Source organism: Podarcis cretensis (genome assembly GCF_951804945.1).
Source record: "Podarcis cretensis genome assembly, chromosome: 6".
Lineage (NCBI taxonomy): Eukaryota > Metazoa > Chordata > Lepidosauria > Squamata > Lacertidae > Podarcis > Podarcis cretensis.
In genome coordinates, this window is record NC_137175.1 from 7,291,520 (window position 1) to 7,318,680 (window position 27,161).

General features: G+C 45.6%; 1 protein-coding gene across 1 annotated transcript; it reads left to right on the forward strand.

Moving 5' to 3' along the window:
* On the forward strand, window positions 1-26,977 carry OPRL1 (opioid related nociceptin receptor 1). Its single transcript, XM_079979781.1, has 4 exons — window positions 1-351; window positions 921-1,173; window positions 17,925-18,280; window positions 24,225-26,977. The coding sequence occupies exons 2-4, from the start codon at window positions 953-955 to the stop codon at window positions 24,746-24,748; spliced, it is 1,101 nt and encodes a 366-aa protein (XP_079835907.1). The 5' UTR covers window positions 1-351; window positions 921-952; the 3' UTR covers window positions 24,749-26,977.
* The last annotated feature ends 184 nt before the right edge of the window (window positions 26,978-27,161 follow it).

Below are 27,161 nucleotides of genomic sequence, written 5' to 3' on the forward strand. Positions count from 1 at the left end.
GCCTCGCCAGCTCCCTTCCTCCACTTAGGTTAGAAACCTCTGAGTGTGTGTGTGTTGCGCTTCTTGGCATAACCCGCTCCCTTTCCCCACCCCCCTCTCCAACTTGGATTTTTCTTCCGCATCACATCCAGATCTCTGCTGAAGCCTCAGCTTCTCAGAGCTGTGGGGGGAAAGCAGCCTGCGAGAAAGAGAGGAAGGAGAGAGAGAGAGGGAGTTCTCTCTTTTAGGTCGGCTTTGTCTCGCTCAACTCCTTACTAGGGGACGTCATGCCTGGGCCACGGCGCTGCTGAAAAGCAAAGACCACCCACCCCCGAAGACCTGCGTTCCAGGAAAGAAGACGTCTTCCCCAAGGTAAGCGGGAAGGTGTCCTTTGAAGTTGGGTTCTTTTTTCTTGGGGTTCGGGGGACCGGACTTGATGCAGCTTTCGCAACAAAATCGTGCATGATGCTTTCTCCCAGATAATTGCTTTCAAGAAAAGCCGCCCCCTTTCCAGCCCTACAGCCTTGCATTCTGCGATCATTCACCTGCCAGCGTTGCCAGGTGCACTTTGAAGGGAAGGTCTCTCTGCAGCAGAAAGCAAGTGCAAGCGATGGATTATTCCCTGCATGCACGGAAAAGGGGGGGGGGCGGGTGTCTTGCCGATCTGCAGCCTCTTTCTTTGTGCAAAGGGGCGTGCGGCGGCGGCGGCGGCGGCAGCGGCTGTCTTAAATCCAGCTGCAAGTCCCTTTCAAAGTCTCCCTGGCAGATCTCCTTCTTCAAGCGGGTTAGAAAGGCGTGATGTGATTAGCACGCATGCAGCGCCTTTGCAGGGATGCTGCATTCCCTCCTCACGCCAAAATAATCTTGCCCCCTGTGCCAGAAATCTGGGTTATCGCGATTAAGCCTGTGTCCTCTCCTCCCCACCCTCTCTGCATCTCCAGAGCTTCTCTGCTCCCACCTTGCTGCATCCAGTATGGACCCCCTCCTGCACATCCAAGCGGAGGATGTCTACTATATGAGGAAGCTGGTCAACGACTCGTCCCTCTGGAACCTCAGCTTGGGCGAGTGGTTCCACAATGGGACAGCAGATGGCTTCCTGCCCATGGGCATCAAGGTCACAATTGTCATCGTCTACTCCATCGTCTGCATCGTGGGGCTGGTGGGGAATTGCTCCGTCATGTATGTGATCATCAGGTAAGCCAAGCATGCAGGTGGGTTAACCCAGGAATGCGCAGCCTTCTGTGCAGAGAAGGGCTCTCTTTGACGGAGAGATCATCGCTGCTTACCTCTCTTCTCTGGCCTTTGAGAAACGGCAATAAAGGCAAGGGTTTCTCTGAGCATGTGCTAGATTTCTTTCCCTCGCTGTCTCGTAGCAGAGAATGGAGGTGTTTCTAGGCCACCAACTTGAAGCAGTTGCTTTTATGAGGTGTGTGCAGACTGTTCAGAACCTACCCAGTAGCATCTAATCCTTACAGCAACCCTGCAAAGTAGGCCAGCGTTATTAAATCCATAATCCGTAGGCTAGCTGAAGCCCTTCTCGTAAGCAAATGGGTTCTTCATTTATTAGGATGCTTGCCAGGGTTTTGAACTGAGGACTAAGTCACAAGTGGCTTAGATCTGCAAAACAGGGCAGAAGGTCGAGGCAGGTTGGAGTAACTTTCTGGAAGGCCAATTTGTCTGCATTGGAATGGCTTGGAATGATCCAATGTGGGGTCCCCAATGGTGTGATCATTGTGGGGAGATGGGGTGCTTTGTTTGAACATGGGAAACTCGGGTACCAATCCCTGCTTAGGCATGTGCGTCATAGGCTGGCCCTGGATATGATAGTGTTGTCTCAGGGCTCAACCACACTTCCGCTTGCTCCAGAACCTGCCCCCCCAGGAAAACTCCCTGTTTACTGCTGGATCAGAGCAAACACCCACCAGGTTTTCTCTGGATTGATGCTTGCTCTCATTTAATACTAAAGAGTGGGATTTCTAGTGGGTGGGTGGGGGACACAGTGGGGCAAAGGCAAAACAACTCGGACTCATGCCTAGAAAACCCAAGATAAGTGGAAAACTGCTTGGACCCATGTTTTCACATTGCCATCACTGCTACAATCATATACAAGAGAATGAACTTGGATTTGCTTTCTTATTCCATGTACACGGCTGCATTTTCAAATACTCTTGTTGCTATTTTCAATTATGTATTTTTAAGTACTATCAACATATGGTCACCCTCATGTAACAGGTTAGTTTCCCCCCCCCCTAATAATGATATGTTGCCACAACAGTGCACAGCCTATTACAAAAACCTTTAGGAAGAAAATTCTTAAATTAATTCCAGAACTGGAGTTTGCTGCAGGTGTCCATTCCATCATTTCAATTGCATCAAATTTTCATTACTGATGCAGTCATAAAACACTGCAAAAAAGAAAAGAAAAGGAACTCTTGATGCAACTATTCACACTGTTGCCTCAAAATTCTTACTGTGGGGTGTTTGATATATATACAATGATGTCCTGTACATGGGTAAAACACAGAGTGCAAAATGGAACATGATGCAAAGATATATACACAGTCAGTTCAAGACTGGGTTTTCTGTGGGGTGTTGGTGGTTGACAGTGGGGTTTTTTTTCATGTTGGGGACAGGGGAAGCATAAATGTACCGAAGGAACTGAAAATGCATTCTTTATTTGAGTTTTTTAATCACTGTTTATATGCCACCTGATTAAAAAATGGTCTCTGGGCAGCTTGCAAACCATAAAACATTACAATTCTAGATAACCCCAGTACAATAAAATAGTACACAAATCCAGGGGAAACATTAAACGTAAACATTTTACAGCAAGGCGTAAGACGGTATAGAGAAATGCACAGCATCTTCGAAAGCAGGCACCAGATCTAAACGTCTGTGGATTTACAGGTTCACAATCCGAAAAGGCCACAAAGAAGGTGGCCGGAGAGACTCTTTGGGGAGGGCATCCTATAACCGAGGGGCCACCACTTAGGAGCCCTTTCTCCTGTAGACGCCTGTTGTACCTCACTTGGTGGGGAGCCTGGAAAAGGGCCTTTGAAGTTAATCCAGACAGCTACTTGTGGGAGGAGATGATCCTTCAGGTCACCTGGTCCCAAGTCATTTAGGGCTTTCCTTTGAATTAGGCCCAGAAGTGTGCTGGACATCAGTGTGTATGTAAGTCATAGAATCAAAGAACTGAAGAGTTGGAAGGGACCGTGAGGGTCTCCGAGTTTGACCTCCTGCAATGCAGGGATCTTTTGCCCAACGTGGGGCTCAACCCCACGACCCCACGACCCTGAGATTAAGAGTCTCATGGTCTGCTGACTGAGCTTTATCAACAGAGTTATGAAGACAAATTCAAAGTGTTATTGTTAGCAAAGAAAGTGCATAACCACTTCAGTCCAGCTTGTTTGAAGGATCTCAACCACTTTTATCTATGGAAGTGGCACTGTTTCAGGTGTTACTTTAGAACTCCCTGATTATTGAATCAGGTGCGTGTACTCATTATACACTTTTCAGCACCTGCTGAAAAGGTTTTTGTTTAGGTAAGCCCATGGGTAGGCAAACTAAGTCCCGGGGGGCGGATCTGGCCCAATCACCTTCTAAATCCGGCCCGCAGATGGTCTGGGAATCAGCGTGTTTTTACATGAGTAAAATGTGTGCTTTTATTTAAAATGCATCTCTGGGTTATTTGTGGGGCAAAGGAATTCGTTCATTCCCCCCACAAGGTCTGAGGGCCAGTGGACTAGCCTCCTGCTGCTGACCCCTGGGTAAGCCTATACAATCATGTAGAAGTTGAGATTAAAACACTTAAAAAATAATAATACCTGTTGGTGACTTTAATTGTCTTTTGGATGATTTAAAAATACCTAATAAAACAAATTCCTTCCAGTAGCACCTTAGAGACCAGCTAAGTTTGTTATTGGTACGAGCTTTTGTGAGCACACAAAAGCTCATACCAATAACAAACTTAGTTGGTCTCTAAGGTGCAACTGGAAGGATTTTTTAAATTTTGTTTCGACTATGGCAGACCAACACGGCTACCTACATGTATTTAAAATACCTGTTTTTAAACTGTGTTTTATTGATCATTTCATTTTTTCATTTTGGTAACCTGCTTAGGAGCTTCATTACAATCAAGTAGTATATAAATTCTGTAAAATAATAATACGATCATGTCATCCATACCTTATTTACAGTTTTCCCCATTCTGTTTTAGGCCAACTGGATTTTCCAATTCAGTATTCAGTTTTTCTACACCTTGTGGAATTAGAATTTCATGAGTAGGAAAGGAAGCCTCATCTACCCCACTGCTGCCCATCTGACAGAGAAGAAGTAGGAAATAGAAGCACAGGCTCTGAGTGGTAGGGCTGCCATATGTCTAGATTTTTTTTGGAGTTTTGAGGTATTCCTGGGGGGGGGGGAGCTCAACAATTTTTTGAAATATATATGGCAACTCTACTGAGAGGTCGTAGGTCACCTGCAAATGGACTCAGCCCTCTCTTAAATTCAGTCCACTAGGGCCACAACTATTGGGCAGTTAAGTTAGATGATTAAAGTCATAGAATCATAGAGTTGTAGAGTTGGAAGGGAACTCAAATGTCATCTGGTCTAACCCGTTGCAATGTAAGAATCACAATCCTTAACAGACGACCAGCCAACCTTCAATGAAGGAGAGTCCACCAAGGGAGTCTATTCCATTGGTTCTTACCAGAAAAAAGGTTATTCCTAATGTTTAGTTGGAATCTTCTTTCTTGCAATTTGAATCCATTAGTTTGGGTCCCGCCCTCTGGAGCAGCAGGAAAACATACTTGCTCCATCTTCTTCATGGTTTGGAACCAGGCGCAATCAACATGCATGGACTCTCCTTAGCTAGAGCAGATCTTCTCCTCAGTTGTGTGGATGCTGGTGGGGCTGGGTAACAGGAACGTATCAGCGGGGGTCATGAGATGACCAGGCAATCCTAGGGATGGGTATGTCTGTCAACACTGGTTTCCTCTCCGGGATGCGGGTGGTGCTGTGGTCTCAAACCACTGAGCCTCTTGGGCTTGCCGATCAGAAGGTCGGTGGTTCGAATCCCCGCGACGGGGTGAGCTCCCGTTGCTTGGTCCCTGCTCCTGCCAACCTAGCAGTTCGAGAGCACACAAGTGCAAGTAAATAGGTACCACTGTGGCGGGAAGGTAAACGGTGTTTCTGTGCGCTCTGGCATTCGTCACGGTCCTCTGTGTGCCAGTAGTGGTTTAGTCCTGCTGGCCACATGACCTGGAAGACTGTCTGTGGACAAACACCGGCTCCTTTGGCCTGAAAGCGAGATGAGCGCTGCAACCACAGAGTCACCTTTGGCTGGACTTAACCATTCAGGGTTCTTTTACCTTTACCTTTACCCCTCTCAGTTTCTCCTTTTTCCAGTTAAATTCGGTTCTCCACATTTCTGCATCAGTTTGTGATCATTATTTTTCAAACGCTTTTCTTGCAAAGGGGCTGATTAGGTTATTGATAATTTATCATGTATTTACAGTGGTACCTCGGGTTAAGTACTTAATTCGTTCCGGAGGTCCATTCTTAACCTGAAACTGTTCTTAACCTGAAGCACCACTTTAGCTAATGGGGCCTACCGCTGCCGCCGCGCCGCTGTTGCATGATTTCTGTTCTCATCCTGAAGCAAAGTTCTTAACCCAAGGTATTATTTCTGGGTTAGCGGAATCTGTAACCTGAAGCGTATGTCACCTGAAGCGTATGTAACTCGAGGTACCACTGTATTTACTTGTTGAAATTCTCATTGCTGTTTTATGACGGCCAACAAATGGCAGAGTCATCCTCTGAATACCCGTTGCTGGACAGTGCTGATGGGGAGAAAGCGGTTGTGTTCAGGTCTTTCTCGTGTGCTTCCAACACATACCTGGTTGGCCACTGTGAGAACAGGATGCTGGACCAGGTGGCCCATTGGCCTGATGTAGCTGGAATTGTCTTCTAAGGCAGGGGTTGGGGCTGGTTCTATAGGCATTGGAGAGGACAGTTGAGAAGTGATTTATAGAAAGAGGATTAGCACTTAAGACAGTGTTTCACTGTCTTTTATTAAAAAAAATAATATTTATTGAAATTTTACAAAATCAAAAATAGAAAAATGCATAACAAAACAAGAAACAGAAGAAAACTCTCAAACAAAAATACAAGATACAAAAAACAAGAAAAATAGAGAAAAAGAAAATAGAAAGTTAAAACAAATCCATTTTTTATAGCTTTGAACTCGTTAACTTATTTCTTTGACTTCCTCACACCTCCCCTTTTTGTATTCCCATTAAAATATTCAAATCAGCAAATCCTTACCCTCTTTCATTTATCTTGGCTCTAAATCTTCACATACAGTGGTGCCCCGCAAGACGAACTCCTCGCAAGACGGAAAACCCGCTAGACGAAAGGGTTTTCCATTTTGGAGGCGCTTCGCAAAACGAATTTCCCTATGGGCTTGCTTTGCAAGACGAAATGTCTTGCGAGTTCCTGCGGGTTCCCCCCCCTTTCCCCCCTTTTCCTAAGCCGCTAAACTGCTTATCAGCTGATCCGCTGATAAGCCGCTTATCAGCAGATCCGCTAAAAGCTGCTAAACCGCTAATAGCGCTAATCCGCTAAGCTGTCAATGGGCTTGCTTCGCAAGACGAAGAGCCTCATGGAACGGATTAATTTCGTCTTGCGAGGCACCACTGTATTGTAATCCTATAGTTTCACCAAATTTCTAATTCATTTTTGCATACTCTTTTTAACTTTTGTTGCTAATGCCACTTATTTTCAGTCCAACATCATTTTAACATTCATTAATTTTAAAGTGTTTCTGCAAATAATCTTTAAATTTCTTCCAATCTTCTTCCACCAACTCTTCTCCCAGGTCTCGGATTCTGCCAGTCATTTCCTCTAATTCCATGTAGTCCATCACCTTCATCTGCCACTCTTCCAGGGTGGGTAGATCTTGTGTCTTCCAATACTTTGCAATAAGTATTCTTGCTGCCGTTGTTGCATACATAAAGAAAGTTCTATCCTTCTTTAACACCAATTGGCCGACCAAGCCCAGGAGAAAGGCCTCTGGTTTCTTCAAGAAGGTATACTTAAATACCTTTTTCATTTCATTATAAATCATCTCCCAGAAAGCCTTAATCTTTGGGCACGTCCACCAAAGTGTTCCACTGTCAAATGGCTCTTACCGTCAGAAAATTCCTCCAGATGTTTAGTCAGAAACACCTTTCTTGTAGCTTGAAGCCATTGGTTTGGGTTCTAACCTTTGGAGCAGGAGAAACGAGCTTGCTCCATCTTCTATGTGACGGCCTTCTACATATTGGAAGATGGCTGTCATATCTCTTCTCCATCTCGTCTTTTCGAATGCTATTTTTTAAAAATTAAAGCTTTAAAAAAATGTAACAAAAAGTGATATACAAGAGTTAACATAAAAACTGAAGAAAAGAAAAGAAAGAAAAGAAAAAGAAAATACTTCCAATTGTCTGTCTATCAGCTTTCTGGACTTATGCAAACTCCTTGCTCCTTTTTTCAGTCTTCAAACCCAGATATCACAAGCTCATTATCCTTTTTTTGCACAAAAAGTCCATAAGCGGTTTCCAATCATTAATAAAAGTCAACAATGATTTTTCTCTAATTAAACACATCAGTTTTGCTATCTCAGCCAAATCCATTAATTTCAGTAACCATTGTTCCACAGTAGCTATCAGATCTCCTCTCAGTCTCCTCTTTTCCAGCCTAAACATACCCAGCTCCTTCAATCATTCCTCATAAGTCTTGGTTTCCAGACATTTGATCATCTTGGTTGCCCTCCTCTGCACACGTTCCAGATTGTCAAAATCCTTCTTAAATTGTGGTCCCCAGTATTCCAGGTGTGGTACTGTTACTTCCCTTGATCTTGAATACTATACTGCTGTTAATGCAGCCTAGAATAGCATTACAGTGGTACCTCGGGTTACATACGCTTCAGGTTACAGACTCTGCTAACCCAGAAATAGTGCTTCAGGGTAAGAACTTTGCTTCAGGATGAGAACAGAAATTGTGCTCCAGCGGCGTGGCAGCAGTGGGAGGCCCAATTAGCTAAAGTGGTGCTTCAGGTTAAGAACAGTTTCAAGTTAAGTGCGGACCTCCAGAACGAATTAAGTACTTAACCCAACGTACCACTGTAGCTTCTTTTTGCTCCTGCATCACATTGTTGACTCAAGTTCAGCTTGTGGTCCACCAAGACCGCATGATTCTTTTCACATGTACTGCTAGTTAGCCTGGTGTCTTATATTTGTGCAGAACCTTACACTTGTCCCTATTGAAATTAATTTTGTTAGCTTGGGCCCAGTTCTCCAATCTGTTAAACTTGTCTTAACTCCCAATTCTATCTTCTGTGGCATTAGCTACCACTCCCAGTTTGGTGTCCTGAGGTCACCCAATGAGCTTCATGGCCAAATCGGGTTTTGAACTCTGGTCTCCCATGTTGTCGTCCGACGCTCTAACCACTATCTATGCTAAACCAGTTCACTGCAGCATTGGGTTCCATCAGTTCATTTGTGTCTTTCCTCCTCTCTTATCTTACCACCGTGCTTGCGTGCACTGACAAAACACTGCAAGAAAAGCAACCTTTGGTGCAATCAGTTGAATGAGTGATTACTAGGTCTGTGCATAGCTCCTTTCCATCCATCCCATAGCCTCAATATGGTCTCCTGAATCTGGCTAACTTTCTCTGGGCCCACCCAGGGACCCCCTGACCCACCCCAGATTCAGCCCCAAAGCCATTTGGGAGGGGGGTATTTTAGAGTTTTTTTTAAATAAAATAAATAAATAAATAAATAAATAAATAAATAATATCCATGTGGAACCCTAATCCTGCAGAAAGCCATCTAATTAGATTTTAATTTGATCCTGACTTGTTTTTAGGAGGTAATTTAATTATTGTTTCATTTTATACCAATGTTATATATTTGATGTTAGTCACCCTGAACCCAGTTTTGGCTGGGGAGGGCAGGATACAAATAAAAGTTTATTACTATTATTGTTATTATTATTATTAAAATAAAATAAACATACAATCAGGACGAGTGAAGGAGACTTTGCAAAATGTATTTGAAGGCAAATTGGCTGCAAGAGAAAAGTGCATTCAAATGCCGGCAAATTTCTGAGAGGATTTTTTCACCTTTCCAGTCTCAAACTGATGCGGAGATGTGATGGAACTGAATTTAAGATGGAGAAAATGTGAAATTGAAACTGACAGTTCTGCCCATTCCTTCATATTAGTTCTTCTTCTTCTTCTTCTTCTTCTTCTTCTTCTTCTTCTTCTTCTTCTTCTTCTTCTTTGGCTAAGAAGATGTCTATTTTTAATAGCCCAGTCAATCATCCACACAATTCATACTTCTGAGAAGTAATTAAATGGAAGCACTCAGGGAGTCTTGATCCCTACTCACTACCTGTTAATCTTCCTTTGGTAGCAGGTAGCAGGCAGTTCTACCAGTCTTCTGTCTTTCCTTCTTCTCATCATTTAGCCTCCTGGGGGGGGGGGCAGTTCTTAAAAATAAAAAAAATCCTGAGACTTGTCTGTAGTTATGCACTGTGGGGGGTTACATTCTCCAAGAACCTTACGTGCTTTCTTAAACCGAGAGGGTAAATTTCAGATGTGTGTATGTGTGTGCATTTTATCTCCAAATCAACCCGTCCATCCATTCGTCTGCATTTCCAAATCTGTTGGCTTCGTTCTCCTCTCCCTGCCTTCCATTTAATATCCTTATTTGAGAGCAGCAATAAAAGCAGCTCGCCGGCTGATGAATGCTCCTGCTGAGAAGCATTGCTCAAAATTATTCTGCAATGACGTGCTGGGTAGCTGTGTGATTGTTTGCGTCTCTCTCGCCACTCGCCTTTCTCAGCCCTGCGTGCATTCAGAATCAAACGGAACACATTCGTGAAAGGTTTTCTCGCTTCAGCCTCAGTGGAGATACTTAGGCTCATGTATGCCTGGTCCGACTCAAAGCACACCAGACTGAAAAACAATAGGGTATCTTTAAATATCCAGTGCTCCTGCCAACATAGCAGTTTGAAAGCACATCAAAGTGCAAGTAGATAAATAGGTACTGCTCCAGTGGGAAGATAAACGGCGTTTCCGTGCGCTGCTCTGGTTCGCCAGAAGCAGCTTAGTCCTGCTGGCCACAAGACCCGGAAGCTGTATGCCGGCTCCCTCGGCCAATAAAGCGAGATGAGCGCCGCAACCCCAGAGTTGTCCGCGACTGGACCTAATGGTCAGGGGTCCCTTTACCTTTACCTAAATATCCAGTGGGGTTCTCTCTGAGGTTTCTTCAGAGAATGGCAGTACCACCAAGGCTTGTTGGACCTCTGTGCTAACCCTCCCCACTAATTTCCCTGAATTTGCCAGGGCAAAGAAGAGGGACTGCAGCAGGGAGGATTGAAAAAGAGAGCAATGAGCCCCATCTTTAGCGCCTGGGTGCAATGGGAAGTGTGAGAAATGGAGTTTCCCATGCCTCCCAACCATAGCTGTCAACTTTTCCCTTTTTTAAGGGAAACTCCCTTATTCCAAATAGGATTCCTCGCAAGAAAAGGGAAAAGTTGACAGCTATGCTCCCAACAGAGGCGGATTTAGGGCAGCACGTCTGGATCCGTCGCACTGGGCATCGATTCTTTGGGGGTGCTGCAGGGTGTCGTAACTATGACATAGTGAATTGAATTGAATAGAAGGCGAGAGCCGGGGTGACAGTGATCAGATTCTGGCCAGGGTGCCACGGAAATTTGAAAGGCCAAAATCCTCCCCTGTTCCCAACCCTTTCATTGCAACGTTCATTTATTTATTTTCTGCCTGCCCTTCACCCTAAGGTCCCAAGGTGGATTACAACATTAGAAAACAATACAGTGGTACCTTGGTTCTCAAACGCCTTGGTGCTCAAACAACTTGGAACCCAAACACTGCAAAACCGGAAGTAAGTGTTCTGGTTTGCGAACTTTTTTCAGAAGCTGAACATGCTCTGTTTTGAGTGTTACACTTCCGATTTGAGTGCCACACTTTGGTTTTGAGTGTTACACTGAGGTCTGTCAGTTTTTGCTATTTACTTTGCTTTTCTTACGGCTTTTTTGTTTTGTTTTTGTGACTGTGTGGAACCCAGTTTAGCTACTGCTTGATTGATTGTGTGACTGCAGTACGTTGTTTATTGCTTTCATTTTATGGATCAATGTTCTCGTTAGATAGTAAAATTCATGTTAAATTGCTGGAATGGATTAATCCCCTTTGCAATACTTTCTATGGGAAAGCACACCTTGGTTTTGGAACGCTTTGGTTTTGGAATGGACTTCTGGAACAGATTAAGTTTGAGAACCAAGGTACCACTGTATTAAAACAGCTACAAACAACGTAACAATCACAAAAGCAGGGTGGGTCCTATAAATATGTATCTACCCCACTGGGGTATCTCACTGAAATCTCACCAGAACCACTGTCTCCACTGCTTCATGGGCCCCACCACATGACCCAGGCAAGGGAAGCATCCATTGGGAATAAGGGTAAAGGTAAAGGGACCCCTGACCATTAGGTCCAGTCGCGGACAACTCTGGGGTTGTGGCACTCATCTCGCTTTATTGGCCGAGGGAGCCAGCGTACAGCTTCTGGGTCATGTGGTCAGCATGACTAAGCCACTTCTGGCGAACCAGAGCAGCGCACGGAAACACCGTTTACCTTCCCGCCAGAACGGTACCTATTTATCTACTTGCTCTTTGACGTGCTTTCGAACTGCTAGGTGGGCAGGTTCAGGGACCGAGCAACGGGAGCTCACCCCGTCGCAGGGATTCGAACCGCCGAGCTTCTGATCGGCAAGTCCTAAGCTCTGTAGTTTAACCCACCTTTCTATTTCATCTCAGGTGGCAAACTGGGACGTGCTGCCCCTGGTGTGGGGTTTCTGGTCTACAAAATGTTTAGTGTAATCATGACTGTGTTCATGCCCCACCAAGGCAGCAGAGAACAATGGGTCATGGCCTCGTTCCTCTTTAGGAAGAATGGTTTTCTTGCCTCCATATTAACTGAACTCCAAGGAAAACAGGCAGCAGAGGAGGGAAGTGGGCAGCAGGAAAACAGAGACAAATGAAGTTAATATTCTTCCAATAATCTGATCTCTAATGATGACCAAAAAGAAATTCACTGCACATAGGAGGGATAAAATTAAATTAAATTTAAGTGCAAGGCAAGGCAAATACATTATCAGAAGCCCATCAAAGCGCTCCCATGCCTTTCATTTTCCTTTGGATCTCACTCTTTATGCACAGACACATAGTTGCAACAGGCAACTGGAGCAAGTCAAATGCAAATGTAATTAGCACTGAGTCGATGTCTTCGTGCAGAGTAATCAAAAGCCATGCTATATATAGGAGTATCGACAGGGCAGTGAAGCAGACATCCACAAGTCAGGGAAGAGGCAAACTCCTTCTGCAAAAGACGTCCAATGGTGGATTCAGGTGGGAACGCCAGATTTAGGGTGGTACGGGCAGTTTCCCCACTCAGGGTGCTGAGCCAAGGGGGTGCAAAATTGAGCAGATCTATTCTCAAACACACAACATGTGTTGGAACATTCTTAATGCAGCCTAAGCAGATTCTTCTAACCAGTGCTTTTTTTTCTAAAAAAAATGTTTAGGGGTACTCTCATTTTGACTCAAGAAAATCACCATTTTATAGTTCAAATTGGGAAAAATAAATACAGTAACTGGACAAAATTACAAAGATTCACAAAATGTTTGAGGGCATGTGTACCCTTGTATCCCCCCAAGAAAAAGCACGGCTTCTAACAATATCCTTTCACATTTATATTCAGTTTTTACATCTCTTTGCATTTCTCGCTATCAAAGCATATACTATAATTTCTACTGCATGAGCCACTTTTTGTTGTTGGTGGTGTTATGTATTTTTTGTTTCTATACTGTAAACCACCCTGTGGTCTTCAGATGAAGGGCTGTACATACATTTAATAAAAAAATAATAAAACTACTCACCAATTGTCCTAAAACTTCACAATCTCCTTCACCACCGGGGGAAAAAAAATCCCTTCCATTCTGCTTTGCAATTAAGAGAGAGCTGCCTTATGACACCCAAACTGATGTTGAGACATGTCAAACCATTTAGCACAGACAACATGTTCTGCAATGAATGGCGCATCTAAAGAATATCAGAAGCAAGCGAGCCAATGCTAATTGGCATATTTTAGTTGCATGTAATCAACACAATTTGCATATCAGTTACATGGATAGGGTGACAGATGCTGGATAAAGTTGGACTTCTCAGTTCTTGGCCTCTGGGATTTTGCTGCAACAAGATTCAGTGCTGGTGCAATGATTCTCTTTTTAAAAATTTTTTTGCTGTCTGGTCACAGGGCTCACATGCAGAAGAAGATGCAGAAGATGGCATTTCAGCAGCTGCAGGTTGTCATGAAAGCAACACCTGCTGAAATCCTTTTCTTCCACACAATGCTGACTTTTTCACACATACTCTGGCTTCGTGTCACACTTATACAGAGGCTATGCACATGTCAGGATAATCAAGGATAATTATGCATCCTCATCATTAAGAGAGCAGTGGTGGGGAGTTCAGGTGCATGGCCTGGATCCCCAGTGAGCCATGCCATCGATGGGTCACCCCACTGAGCCACTTTCTGCTGTGGGCAGTCAGTCAGTGGGCCTGCTCACCTAGCAGCGGTGATGTGGTAGTTTGGCAGTATCACTGATTCCAGCACCAGGCAGCGTGCCTGACCTTACTGGCCCAACTGCTTCAAATATGCTGGACCTGATGCACACAGGGCTGGAGTAATTAGGAACCTAGGGGTCCATTAGGAACATGGGGTACACTTAGCTCAGTCGTCAGGAAGCTGTCAGGCAAGCGCAGGCCATCTACAGGGCAGGAAAGAACACGAGGCACAAAAAGCAATTAGCTTCTATTCACAGAAAGTAACGACACAGCAGAGTTCCTCTGGCTCATTTTATTCAACTGGAGACATTGCTGAGACTGACCACTGGGCCTGTCTTCTCCTTCTAGGCTCTCACTCTGGATCCGTCCCAAGCAGAAAATGCGGCCTCAAGCGGGGGGGGGGGGCTCCTCCTCTGGGCCTGTCTGGCCCATTGCTCAGCAACGTGCAGGACTCTCCTTGAGCAAAGTGTCAAAGGGTGAGGAAAACCAGCAGGACTGGGACTCTGAGAGCCAGCGTGGTGTAGTGATTAAGAGCAGTAGCAGCGGCGTAGCGTGGGTTGTCAGCACCCGGGGCAAGGCAAGTAATTTGCGCCCCCTAACCCGGGGCAAGGCAAGTAATTTGCGCCCCTAACCCCTAACCTGCCGCCACTGCCAGCTTCTTCTTGCTGCTGCCTGATCTGGTCTGGTGTGGTTCTCTCCCGCGCTCAGCGCTGCGCTGGGCGGCCGCTGCACTGTCCCTCCCCCAGATAGTCCCTCCCTCGCTCTCTCTCCACTCCGCACAGTGGGCGGCGACCCGGCAGCTCGGATCGGATTCGCACATCCAGCACTGTGAGAGAGAGTGAGTGAACCAGGTAGGGGCAGAGAGCTGCGAGTGCACCCCCAAAATGTTGCGCCCGGTGCGGCTGGCACCCCCTGCACCCCCCACGCTACGCCACTGAGCAGTAGTCTCGTAATCTGGTGAACTGGGTTCGCGTCTCCACTCCTCCACATGCAGCTGCTGGGTGACCTTGGGCTAGTCACACTTCTCTGAAGTCTCTCAGCCTCACTCACCTCACAGAGTGTTTGTTGTGGGGGAGGAAGGGAAAGGAGAATGTTAGCCGCTTTGAGACTCTTTCTGGTAGTGATAAAGCGGGATATCAAATCCAAACTCCTCCTCCTCCTCCTCCTCCTCCTCCTCCTCCTCTTCTTCTGCTGGGTAGCAATGACAACCTCTGACTCCTCTCTGTCTGAGTCTGCACTCACATTGTGACTCTTTACCTCTACACCTGTTCTGGAAGGGCCTCCTTCACCTGACCCACCTTGATCATTCAACCCCCCAGCTTCTATTACCTCCCAGCTCATCCCTCCCCCAGACCACTCCCCAGTGTCCCACTGTCAGGAATGAGCCAGTTGCAAGCAAAGGTTTGAAGCCAACTGCAGAAAGCAGCCAGGAACAGAGAGACTTAGATGTTAGTCAGGCAAGGGAGAGCCGGCAGCTGCAGACTTCGGCTCTTACTAACCTTGACAGGCAGGCTGATAAGGCAGTAGCTGAAAGCAGGCTAGAACACAGAAGAAGCTCACAGGAAGCACAAAAAGGCACAAATAGACTCAGCCTCTCAGAACAGGAAGAGGTTGGAGCTGACCCACTAAGTCCAAAGAGTCAGTGAATGGGAGGGCTGCTAGATAGGAAGCAAAACAAGAGACATAAGAGTCGTAAATTCAATATCTTCTGTGGACACCGGAAGGAGTCTTCAGAAGGGTCATCTTGAGTAATGATGCTGGAGGCTTTGTCAGAGCCATCTGGAGCCATCTGTTTATTTTTGCAATAAATCCGCCTTTTTAATTACCTACGCTTACTGTGTTATGACAGATGGCGCTGTGGGTTAAAGCCTCAGCGCCTAGGGCTTGCCGATCGAAAGGTCGGCGGTTCGAATCCCTGCGGCGGGGTGCGCTCCCGCTGCTCGGTCCCAGCGCCTGCCAACCTAGCAGTTCGAAAGCACCTCCGGGTGCAAGTAGATAAATAGGGACCGCTTACCAGCGGGAAGGTAAACGGCGTTTCCGTGTGCGGCTCTGGCTCTGGCCAGAGCAGCGATGTCACGCTGGCCACGTGACCCGGAAGTGTCTCCGGACAGCGCTGGCCCCTGGCCTCTTAAGTGAGATGGGCGCACAACCCCAGAGTCTGTCAAGACTGGCCCGTATGGGCAGGGGTACCTTTACCTTTACCTTTACTGTGTTATGAAGTTGGGAACCTGGACCCCTGACACCCACCACCACAACTCGGGGTCTAAGCCATCGTCTTCTGTGACATCTGTGGGGGGCTCTTGGGAAGGCGTTACCCAGTACTCTTCCTCATCCAGCCAGTCCCTAACATCAGTATTGCCTACCCTGATTGGCAGAAGCTCTCCAGGGTTTCTGGCAGAGCTTGGTCCTCACTTGACCTGGGGGTGCTGGGGACTGAACCCGGGACCTGCTGCATGCAAAGCAGATGCTGCGCCACTGAGCTATGGCTTTCCCCTGAATTAAAATGGCAAAGCCAGCTGGTTTAGGCATAGAGTCCGCAACTCCCTGTTGGCTGTTACTTTAGCAGCAGCAATGGTACCCAATGGTGCAGGATTTGGTTCTGGCAGCAGGGGGGCACTTCCCGCAGTCTCCGTACGTCATGCGGTGGCGGCAGAGCTACCGTGGTGACTCAGCCCAGTTGGCTCAACCCTGCCACACGAAATCTTCTTAATTGGAGTTGCTGGGGATTGTATTTGGAACCTTCTACGTGCAAAACATGTCCTCTGTCACTGAACTATATACATGCTCTTTTCTCTGGACCAACACATCTACCAAGTGAGTTTTTTTGCCTGATGACTCATGCAGTCCTCTGTGCTTAAATATATGGATGCAGTGATCGACCCTTATTCTGGAATCAATGAGTCCGTTCCCTTCACACACGCACACACACCTGGAAATATTTTTAGCTGTTTCCCCCAACAATGGTAAAGATTAACTTAATAGTAAATAACTGGCTGTGTGCTTGTATTATTTTAGCAACATGCACACCTAGATCCATCTGGTAGCTGCACGCATAAACTGCCATCAGGAAGCTGAAGAGGAACGAGAGCATTTGCAATCGTAGACAGGATGGTGCAATCCTGAAATCCCTGCATCTTAAAATAAATAAAGAAATCTTTAAATACTGAATCTTGAAAAACATTTTTCAGGTATCGTCGAACAATGGCAAATTAGCACAGTTGGGGAGAATACCTAAAAGGAAATTATAATATTTTAAAATCAGGACACGGACATGGTTAAGTATAATTATTTAATTGTACATTGAAATGGAAAATGGCTCTGCATGTGTGAAAGGAACATGGAAATTTCCACTGGAGCTAAGTAAGATCTCTCTGGGTGTCTAATAGGTTGATAATGAACTGAGAATGTGTCTCTGCTGCTCTCCCAACCCATCCTAGTTGGAATCTGTTTGCCACAATCTGAAACAGATTTTGATTCAAACATTCCTAATTGTGGAGACTGTTGGATTTTGAAAGGCGGCGGGAGCTTAGCAAATTACTCTCTCTCTTTTTTTTATAATAATTTTTATTCAATTTTCCATATTTTTTTTAACAAATAAAACAAAACAACAAAAAACAATAATATGCAACATGTATAATTTCCCGCTCTTAATTTCATATTTCTTACTCTCCCGACTTCCTCGTACCTCCCCTTTCTGCATTCTCATGTCAAATTAATTAATTAACAAATCCCTCCCTTACTTTCAAATTTATTATAAAAACATTCAATTTCTTCCACTTAATCATTATCGCTGTTAACCCCTATTTTTCTTATTCAACATCAATCTAGCATTCACTAATTTTGGAATATTTCTTTAAATAGTCTTTAAATTTTTTCCAATCTTCTTCCGCCGTTGCTCTTCCCTGGTCTCGGATTCTGCTCGTCATCTCTGCCGGGAGCTTAGCAAATTACTCTCCAGGTGGTGCAGTGGGTCAGTGTATCTGGCTGTTAACCAGAAGGTCAGTGGTTCAAAGCCTTGGGCCAGGATTCCTGCATTGAAGGGGGTTGGACTAGATGACTCGTGGGGTCCCTTCCAACTCGACAATTCCATGATTCTATGTATTGAACTTGGCCAATACATAATGCAGTGGTTTTGCAATTCCTAGAAACAAGATTATTATTATTTTTTTAAAAAAAGAAAGTAGAGTTTTAAAATGTCGCACTGAAAATCAGACCCGTTCAGCTGTTCATTTTTGTGTCTTCCTTGCACTAGGTTCACCAAGATGAAGACGGCGACCAACATCTACATCTTTAACCTGGCCCTGGCTGATACCCTGTGTCTGATAACTTTGCCTTTCCAAGGCACCGATACCTTCCTAGGTTCCTGGCCGTTTGGAAATGCTCTCTGCAAGATTGCCATCTCCATCGACTACTACAACATGTTCACCAGTACCTTCACACTGACGATGATGAGTGTGGACCGATATATTGCCATCTGCCACCCCATCAAGGCCCTGGATATCCGCACACCCCACAAGGCGAAAGTTGTCAATGTCTGCATCTGGGCTTTGGCCTCTGTCTTTGGTATTCCTGTCATGGTGATGGGATCGACCGAGAATGAAAACGACGGTGAGTGAAATGAAATATGTTAAGAATGCAAGATGGGCTGTCTGTTTTAAAAGGTAATTATTAAAATCTATGGGGTGGTGGGTGGCGCTGTGGTCTAAAACGCTGAGCCTCTTGGGCTTGCTGATCGGAAGGTTGGTGGTTCAAATCCCTGCGATGTGGTGAGCTCCTGTTGCTCTGTCCCAGTTCCTGCCAACCTAGCAGTTCAAAAGCACGCCAAAAAGTGCAAGTAGATAAATAGGTACCATTCCGGCAGGAAGGTATACAGCGTTTCCGTGTGCTGCTCTGGTTTCGGTGTTCCATTGTGCCAGAAGTGGCTTAGTCATGCTGGCCGCATGACCCAGAAACCTGTCTGCGGACAAACGCTGGCTCCCTTGGCTTGTAAAGCGAGATGAGCACCGCAACCCCAGAGTCGTCTGCGACTGGACTTCAGGGGTCCTTTACCTTTACCTTTTTATTAAAATCTATAAACTTGCTTCTTCATTCAGGCTGCAACCTAAACACCACTTTCCCCAGGAGTAAGCCTCGTTGAATTCAAGGGGACTTACGCATTAGTAGACATGGCTAGGATTCTACTGGTAGCAAAACGAGTTGGATTCAATCCAACTTTGATTCATCAGTTTCAACAGCTCTACTCTGAGTAAAATGCAGTTGAATGCTCCCCAATGTTTTCCTAAACTTCATAACTGCCACATGGAACTTTAACTTATGCCAGCCTTTGCCAACCTGGTAAAAATATAAACCCAGCGTGCAGCAGGTTTGAAAAAGGTACGTTTTCATGTTAGGCGTCATTAGGAAATGCAAGGTGGTACAAACCACTCAATATTGGGCTGGAAAAAAAGACTAGAACGTCATTTCCAGATGATCTGGACTACAATACCCATCATCCTTGACCATTGGCCATGTTGACTAGGCTGATGGGAATTAAAATCCAGAACATCCATAAGGTACCAAATAGCCAAAAACTGTTGGCAGCAAGGCCTTCAGCTGTGGTTCAAAGACTAATTCTCATGACCTGGATATTCCTTAATTTATTGGTGATTGAGCTAAATGAATGACTTCCTACCCAAGGAATGAGAAATCTACCAGAAATAATAAAAGATGATGCACTCATAGGGATATAGGTACTTTCTGGATTGCTTTGAAGATAAGAAAGTATCAAGAAAGGGCATTCCTTTCTTTCATTGTTTCCTCAACCTTCTGTGACTTTCAACTTTGCTTTTCAGACTATACAAACAATTCAAATTCATCTATCTGTAGATAAATATTACTTTGTTGTAAAATGGTTCTGATGGGGTTGGCTGGTAAGCTTAGGTGCAGAAATATATTTTTGTAGTGATTCACTATGTAGAATCAGCTACCGGCAATATATATATACCACTCACTATACACACACACACACACACACACACACACCAAAATGCCTCCATCCAATTTTGCAATGCATATCACTCAGAAGGTGTGTGTATGTGCGCATTTGGATCAAATGCCCCCTCTCCCATTTTGCAATCTTCAAAGGTGTGTGTGATGGTAGTGGGGCGTTTGGGCAATTTTTTGAGGGCCAACTCCTGCCACCCCACTGCCATACATAAATATCATGGCCTCGATCTAAGGGGCATTTGGGGAAAATAAAAATCTCAGCTGCCAGCCTTTGGCAAGAGTCCTGGCACAACTGCAAATCACACTGGATTTACAGAGATCGACTTAGTTGGGACTGAACCCTTGAATAAAGGTAAAGGTAAAGGTACCCCTGCCCATACGGGCCAGTCTTGACAGACTCTGGGGTTGTGCGCCCATCTCACTTAAGAGGCCAGGGGCCAGCGCTGTCCGGAGACACTTCCGGGTCACGTGGCCAGCGTGACATCGCTGCTCTGGCGAGCAAGAGCCGAACACGGAAACGCCGTTTACCTTCCCGCTGGTAAGCGGTCCCTATTTATCTACTTGCACCCGGAGGTGCTTTCAAACTGCTAGGTTGGCAGGCGCTGGGACCGAGCAGCGGGAGCGCACCCCGCCGCAGGGATTCGAACCACCGACCTTTCGATCGGCAAGCCCTAGGCGCTGAGGCTTTAACCCACAGCGCCACCTGCGTCCCATGAACCCTTGAATACCACAAACCAAATCCAAAAAATTATGTTAACTTTTTCCTCTACTAGACTGCCCTCACTGATTCACAAGCTGAAATTCAGATTGTCAAGCAGAGGAGTTTTTCCAACCTGGGTATTTTGCAATTCTATTGTTGCACCCTTATGTAAGATGAGGACTGGTGCTTCAGAGGGGCCCACGAAACCAAAGCCTGGATCCCCAATGGAAGTAATTACATCGCAAAAAAAACTTGACAGGTGGGGAGGAAACAGACATGCCTGAGTTGAATTCACAGGATCATGCCCAGCATCAAAATAACCAGGTGAGCCAAAAGGAACAGCCGATTCCTCTAGACAATCATCTTCAGGAATCTGAGCACTCTGTAAATCATCTGGAAGAGGATTTTCTCAGCTCCTTTAGGAATCTCCCTCAGGAAGACCAACAAACAATCATCAAGAGGCTTGATCTTATGAGCCAGACATTGAAAGTGATTAAAGAATCGGAGGCAGAGACTGACAGTAGACCCAATGGCCACAACAGAATGCTAACGATAGAACTGCAAATCAGGGAATGAAAGCAGCATCAGGTAAACTTGAAGGAAGCTTTGCCACCCTCCGATTTTTCAAGCTGAAATGTCTTAGCAGAGAACTTCCACAGTCTGCCAATGTTCTCATGCAGTGTTAGGGTTTTTGTTTGGTTTTGTTTGCTTCAATTGAATTTTGGATCAATTCCCCCACCGTATAATTAATTTTGTGTTTTGTTTTAAATGGCGATGCTTAAAAGCAATGTCTAACAGGCTGGAAGGGAAGGTTCAGGAAAGACTATGGATGTCTAGGGATGAGCAACAACCACCTGTTCATCTAGGATGATGGATGAATCTGCCAGTTTCATTTTCTCTCAGTTTATCATTTTCCCAGTCTTAAACAATTCCATTTCAGCTTGCATCTAGGGTGAGTTATCATGAAAACCCATCAGCATTTTCATGTGAATTTCTGTGGATATACACCTTTTGTTTGCAAACACGTTTCCCTAGAAAGCATTTTTCTTCGTATTTTCCATAAATATAGGCACATTTCAGTTCGTGTTATTCAGCTGGAGAACTGAATCCCATTATTTCGAAAAGGGCTAATTTTGAAAGATAAATGTGTTCCAGCTCATGTGTTTGTTTCGGGAACTGCAAAATAGGGGGCTTGGCAAACCAAACTGAATTTCTCCCCCACCTGGTACTTTCATCTCAACTTCCCACGTACATTTCCATACATCAGTCTCCTCCAACCTGGTCCCTTCCAGATGTTTTGGACTACAACTCCCATCATCTCCAGTCAGTGCAGCTGACTGGAACTGCTGGGACCTGTAGTCCTGAAATTCTGGAGGGCATCAGGTTGGGGATGGCTGCCCCACACCTTGGCTTTGTCTGGGGGGCATTTTGCTTGGAGATGGTAAAAATCCATTTCAGCTTTGCTTCAGATGCATGGAGCTGGAATCGCTCTCTAAATGCAGCAGTGGAAATCTCTATGCAAAGCATGGCATCTTCAGAAGAACCCCGAAGCAGAGCGCCATGAAGTTATTAGTCCACCAGTCAGCAAATTTAGCAAAGAGACATAACTCCAACCCAGCCAGCCAGCACCCCCTCCCAATTCTGGGCATGACAAGAAGTTACAAAACCAAAAGAATCTTCCGGGCTCACTAGTAAGACTCGAGGGGCCTATGGTTCCTTTCCTGACTGCTTGCCAAGTGTGAAATAACTCTGAGTAATCTTGAGCTTACATGGGCTTGGCTGGGGTTTTAATGCCGCCCATGACATATTGCCTGAGCTCCCAGAACAATTTGGGGAATTAAGGTGGAAGGGAAGACTTGTTCAAGCGCTTACGAAGCCCAAAACATCAGATGTTCCACTTGCCTGTGGATTAGTCCTCTTTCTGCTCATCGGCTAAATTTCATCCCTGGGTGTGCCTGTGTGTCTACCTAGCTCCCTAAAAATTATTGATAACATTCATATCCTTCCACAGACATCTGAAGGCAGCCCTGCATCGGGATGATTTCAATGTGTGGCATTCAATTGTGTTGTTGTTGTTGTGTTATTGTATACTGTACTATGTTGGAAGCTGCCCAGAGTAACTGGGGCAACCCAGTTGGATGGGTGGGGTGTTATTATTGCTATTGTTATTATTGCTATTGTTATTGTTATATCCCAGCACTCCTCTATGGAGCTCAGCGTGGAATATGTAGCTTTCTTTCCCTCTTCCCTTTTGTTCTCTCAACAACCCTGCGAAGTAAGTTAAAGTGAGAGAAAGTGGCTAGCCAAGAACCACTACAACACAGTGATTATCCAGTGTCTTTTATGGCAAATGTTCCAGATTTGGTGGATGTCACTCATATTATGGAACTGCTGAGAGTCGCTTGGGGTTGGGGGGAAGACAATAGTTCAAAGGAAGAGGTTCTGCTTTGCAAGCAGAAGGTCGCAGTTTCAATCCCCGGCATCTTCAGGTAGGACTGGAAGAGACTTCTGCCTGAAACCCTGGAGAACTGTCACCAGTCAGTGTAGGAATACTGAGCTAGATGGACCAATGGCTTAACTTGGTATAAGGCAACTTCAAGGGGGAGTTGGAGATTTTCAACACTGGTCTCCTATGTACAGGTCCAGCACTCTAACCACTGTACAACACTGGCTGTCAGGCATTAGAATAATAGAATTGTAGAGTTGGAAGGGATGCCAAGGGTCATCTAGTCCAATGCCCTGCAATGCAGGAATAATAATAATAATAATAATAATAATAATAATAATAATTTATTTATACCCCACCCATCTGGCTGGGTTTCTCCAGCCACTTCGGGGCGGCTTCCAACAGACTATTAAAATACAATAACCTATTAAACATTAAAAGATTCCCTAAATAGGGCTGCCTTCAGATGTCTTCTAAAACTCTGGTAGTTTTTCTCTTTGACATCTGGTGGGAGGGCGTTCCACAGGGCGGGTGCCACTACTGAGAAGGCCCTCTGTCTGGTTCCCTGTAACTTGGCTTCTAACAGCGAGGGAACAGCCAGAAGGCCCTTGGTGCTGGACCTCAGTGTCTGGACAGAACGATGGGGGTGGAGACGCTCCAGGTATACTGAACCAAGGCCGTTTAGGGCTTTAAAGGTCAGCACCAACACTTTGAATTGTGCTCGGAAATGTACTGGGAATCTTGGCTAAAGCATCTGTGACGGATGCCCATCCAACGTCTGCTTAAAAACCTCCAAGGAAGCAGAGTCCATTACCTTCTGAGGGAGTCTGTTTCACTGTTGAATAGCTCTTCCTGTCAGAAAGTTCTTCCTGATGTTTAGTCAGAATCTCCTTTCTGACTAAATCTATTGATTTGTGTGAATTCTCCAGAGCAGGAGGAAACAAGCTTGCTCCATCTTCCACGTGATAGCCCTTGAAGTATTTGAAGATGGCTATCATATCTCCTCTCAGTCTCCTCTTTTCCAGGCCAAACATACCCAACTCCCTCAACCATTCCTCATAAGGCTTGATCATCTTGGTCACCCTCCTCTGCACACATTCTAGCTTGTCAATATCCTTCTTAAATTGTGGTGTCCAAAAAATGGCCACAGGACTCCATGTATGGTCTGACCAAGGCAGAAGAGAGGTGTAATATTACTTCCCTTCATCTGGACAGACATCCTCACACTGAAAGCTGAGACCCCCAAAGAATTCCTAGTAGATTCAGTTCTTTACACTCAGATGGTATCATTGCACATTGTAATACTCATCCACCACAAGATTATAAATGCCCCCATTGTCACAGTGTGTTTTGAATCTCTCTCCCTATAACAAATTTTCTTTTCATGGCCAAACCCTTTCTTTCCTTTTTTGCCTCTGCAGAGATCGACTGCCTGATCAGACTCCCCGAACCTGTGAATTATTGGGATCCAATATTTGGGATCTGCATATTCCTCTTCTCCTTTATGATCCCCGTCATGGTGATCACCATTTGCTACAGCCTCATGATCAGACGCCTGAAGAACGTCCGTGTTCTCTCCGGATCAAAGGAGAAGGACAGGAACCTGCGCCGCATTGCTCGGCTGGTCCTGGTGGTGGTGGCCGTTTTCATCATCTGCTGGACCCCCGTCCACATCTTCGTCCTGGTCCGGTGCCTTGGGGCCAAGGCTGACAACGAGTTCAAGCTGGCCATCTTGTACTTTTGCACCGCCCTGGGCTACACCAACAGCTGCCTGAACCCAGTGCTCTACGCTTTCTTGGACGAGAACTTTAAGACTTGCTTCAAGAAGTTCTGCTTCCCGTCTGCCTTCAGAAAGGAGTTGCAGATGTCCAACCGCATGTGCAGTATTGCCAAGGATGTGGCTTATGCCTGCAAGAACTCAGATGGGACTAACAACCCTGCATGACTAGGCGTGGAAATCCCCATGGTACCTGTCAGCCAGCAAAGCCCGACGACCCCCACGTCGGAGTTGACTCAGATAACAGCTCTTTGAAGTCCAAGTGTTTTGGCCCACAGGCAGCCAGGAGGAGGAACGTATGAGAGCACCAATTTCACCATGATATAGAAAAGTGACCTCAGATTGACACTCTTCTTTCTCTCTAAAGGCTGCATTTGGTTATGCCTCTTGGATTCTGTAAGGCTACAGGTCCTGTAGACTTCGCTTGCTTGCACGCACACAGAGAGAGAGACAATTTGTTTTGAAACGAAGGAGGCAATGCCGAAACGTGGGCAAGGAACATTTCACCACTATGTACAGCTTGAGTGACTTCAACAGATCATCAGGCAGGGAATCAATTGAGAAAGCGTTGCCTGGGGATTTCCTATGTGCTCTAAAAATCAAGCTTCATTGGAGCTACAGGCCAGAATGGCGTTGAGAGGGAACAATTTCCCCAAAATGTTCATGAGAACACGATGGTGCACCTTGCACCGTTCATTTCTGCCTCGAGCAAGGGAGATCCAGAAGGATCTCTTCATGCAGCCTTCAGTGGATGGGTGCATGGATACAGGATAAAGACCTACTTGGTGTTGGAGAATGCAATCTCTTTTGTGTTTGTTTTGTTGTTTGTGTTATATATATATAAAGTGCACCCTCACTTCATCTGCAAAATCTCTCTAGTGAGCAACCTGAGAGGCTGCGATGATAAATATTAATCACTTTGATTAATGTACCCAGGGAGGTTTTTTCGCAATGCAGCAGCAACAGAAGCCACGGACGGGCATGGCTAGAATGAAATCAAGGGACATCATTGAGATGCAAAGCATCCGTTTGATCAGTGACGACTGAAGGGATGAAAAATGAAGAGATGAGCTCACCCCCCTCCGTACGATTGCTCCATGTACTCCCTGTACAATAAACTGCAGCAGCTGCTGTGCTTATGCCTAGCGAGTACCTAAGGACAAGCATACAGCCGAGGGCTGCTTAAATCTAATTATCCTTTCATATTGCAATGTGGATTCCAGGCAGGTTTCCTGATGGAAACCCGAGATGAAGCATTTAGTCAATTAAACCAATTCAAGTGTCTTAATGTGGAAAGAACAAATGTTTCAGGTTGATTATGGGCGTGAAAACAGGGAATCCAAAGTGCTGCGTTGTCGACTCATAGGAACTCGTGGCGATCGCTGTCTTGGTGGATCACAGCCAACTAACTGTTGGATCCCTTGGAAAGCCCGATCAAGGCTATGATGGCTGTATTGCCAGTGGCAGAGGCAGCATGCCTCTAACTAACAGTTGCTGGGAGAGTGCCATTGCACCTGTGGCCTGTTTATGGACTTCCCATAGGCATCTAGTTGGCCACTGTGGGAAAAGAATATTGGATCTGATCCATAATGCTGCTCTCATTTCCCCCCAAGTAGATGGCTGGTGGTGGACTTGCCCAGTAATTTATTCCTAGTATTTGGTAGTCAGAGACATAATGGGTGGTTGATCAACCAGCTTTTACACCGAGTAGATCTATTGAAATTAATGGACCTAATTTAGTCATGTTCATTCATTCCAACTGGATTTACTCTGAGTGATTGCTGAGGTTGAATACCACCCTAGAGGTCCCCCCCCCCATGCAAATATCTCCAAGGTTTCCTGTTAGAAAAAGGACCTATTCTGCAAAAGGAACAGTGAGGGGAGGAGTTTGCTTTCCCCCTGAAATGCTCAGGGAACAATCTGACCGACAAAGAGCCACAAATGCTCTGCAGATATATATTGATTTAGCATTTGCAGAGGCTCCAAAGAACCTCAAGAACATCGTTTAGAACTAGAAAACAAAAGAGTTTCATTTGGCCCTCTTTATTCCCTCGACCTTTGGGGCAGACTACATGCTACATGCAAAATCTCATGGTGGAGTTTTGTTGGGTTTTTTTTGCCTGGAGAAAAGCCGGTTCAGAAGGAGGAAGCTTTGAGCAGAGACGTGAGGAGGTGGGGTTGCACTTTGTAGAGGCCAGAATGAGGGAGAGCTGTCAGAAAGCGATAAACAGCTGCTGAGCAGGAAGAGAGAGGAGAGCCCACCACCCTCACCAGGTGATGGCTTGCACAGGTGTGCTGCACCTGTGCAGATGTAGGCTGGTGCTGATGACGTCCTCCAGGAACTCACCTTTACCTGCTGATGTGAGATGGCAGGCCCTGGGGAAATGCTAAAAAATAATAATACAGTGGTGCCTCGCAAGACGAAATTAATCCGTTCCGCGAGTCTCTTCGTCTAGCGGTTTTTTCGTCTTGCGAAGCACGGCTATTAGCGGCTTAGCAGCTATTAGCGGCTTAGTGGCTATTAACGGCTTAGCGGCTTAGCAGCTATTAGCGGCTTAGCGGCTTAGCGGCTTTAAGAAAA

Bases quoted from the DNA above. Each gene is read 5' to 3' on its own strand.
- OPRL1 (XM_079979781.1), top strand. From the start codon at position 953: ATGGACCCCCTCCTGCACATCCAAGCGGAGGATGTCTACTATATGAGG. The intron at 1,174-17,924 runs GTAAGCCAAGCA...TCCTTGCACTAG, and splicing joins GTCATGTATGTGATCATCAG to GTTCACCAAGATGAAGACGG. The intron at 18,281-24,224 runs GTGAGTGAAATG...TTGCCTCTGCAG, and splicing joins GACCGAGAATGAAAACGACG to AGATCGACTGCCTGATCAGA.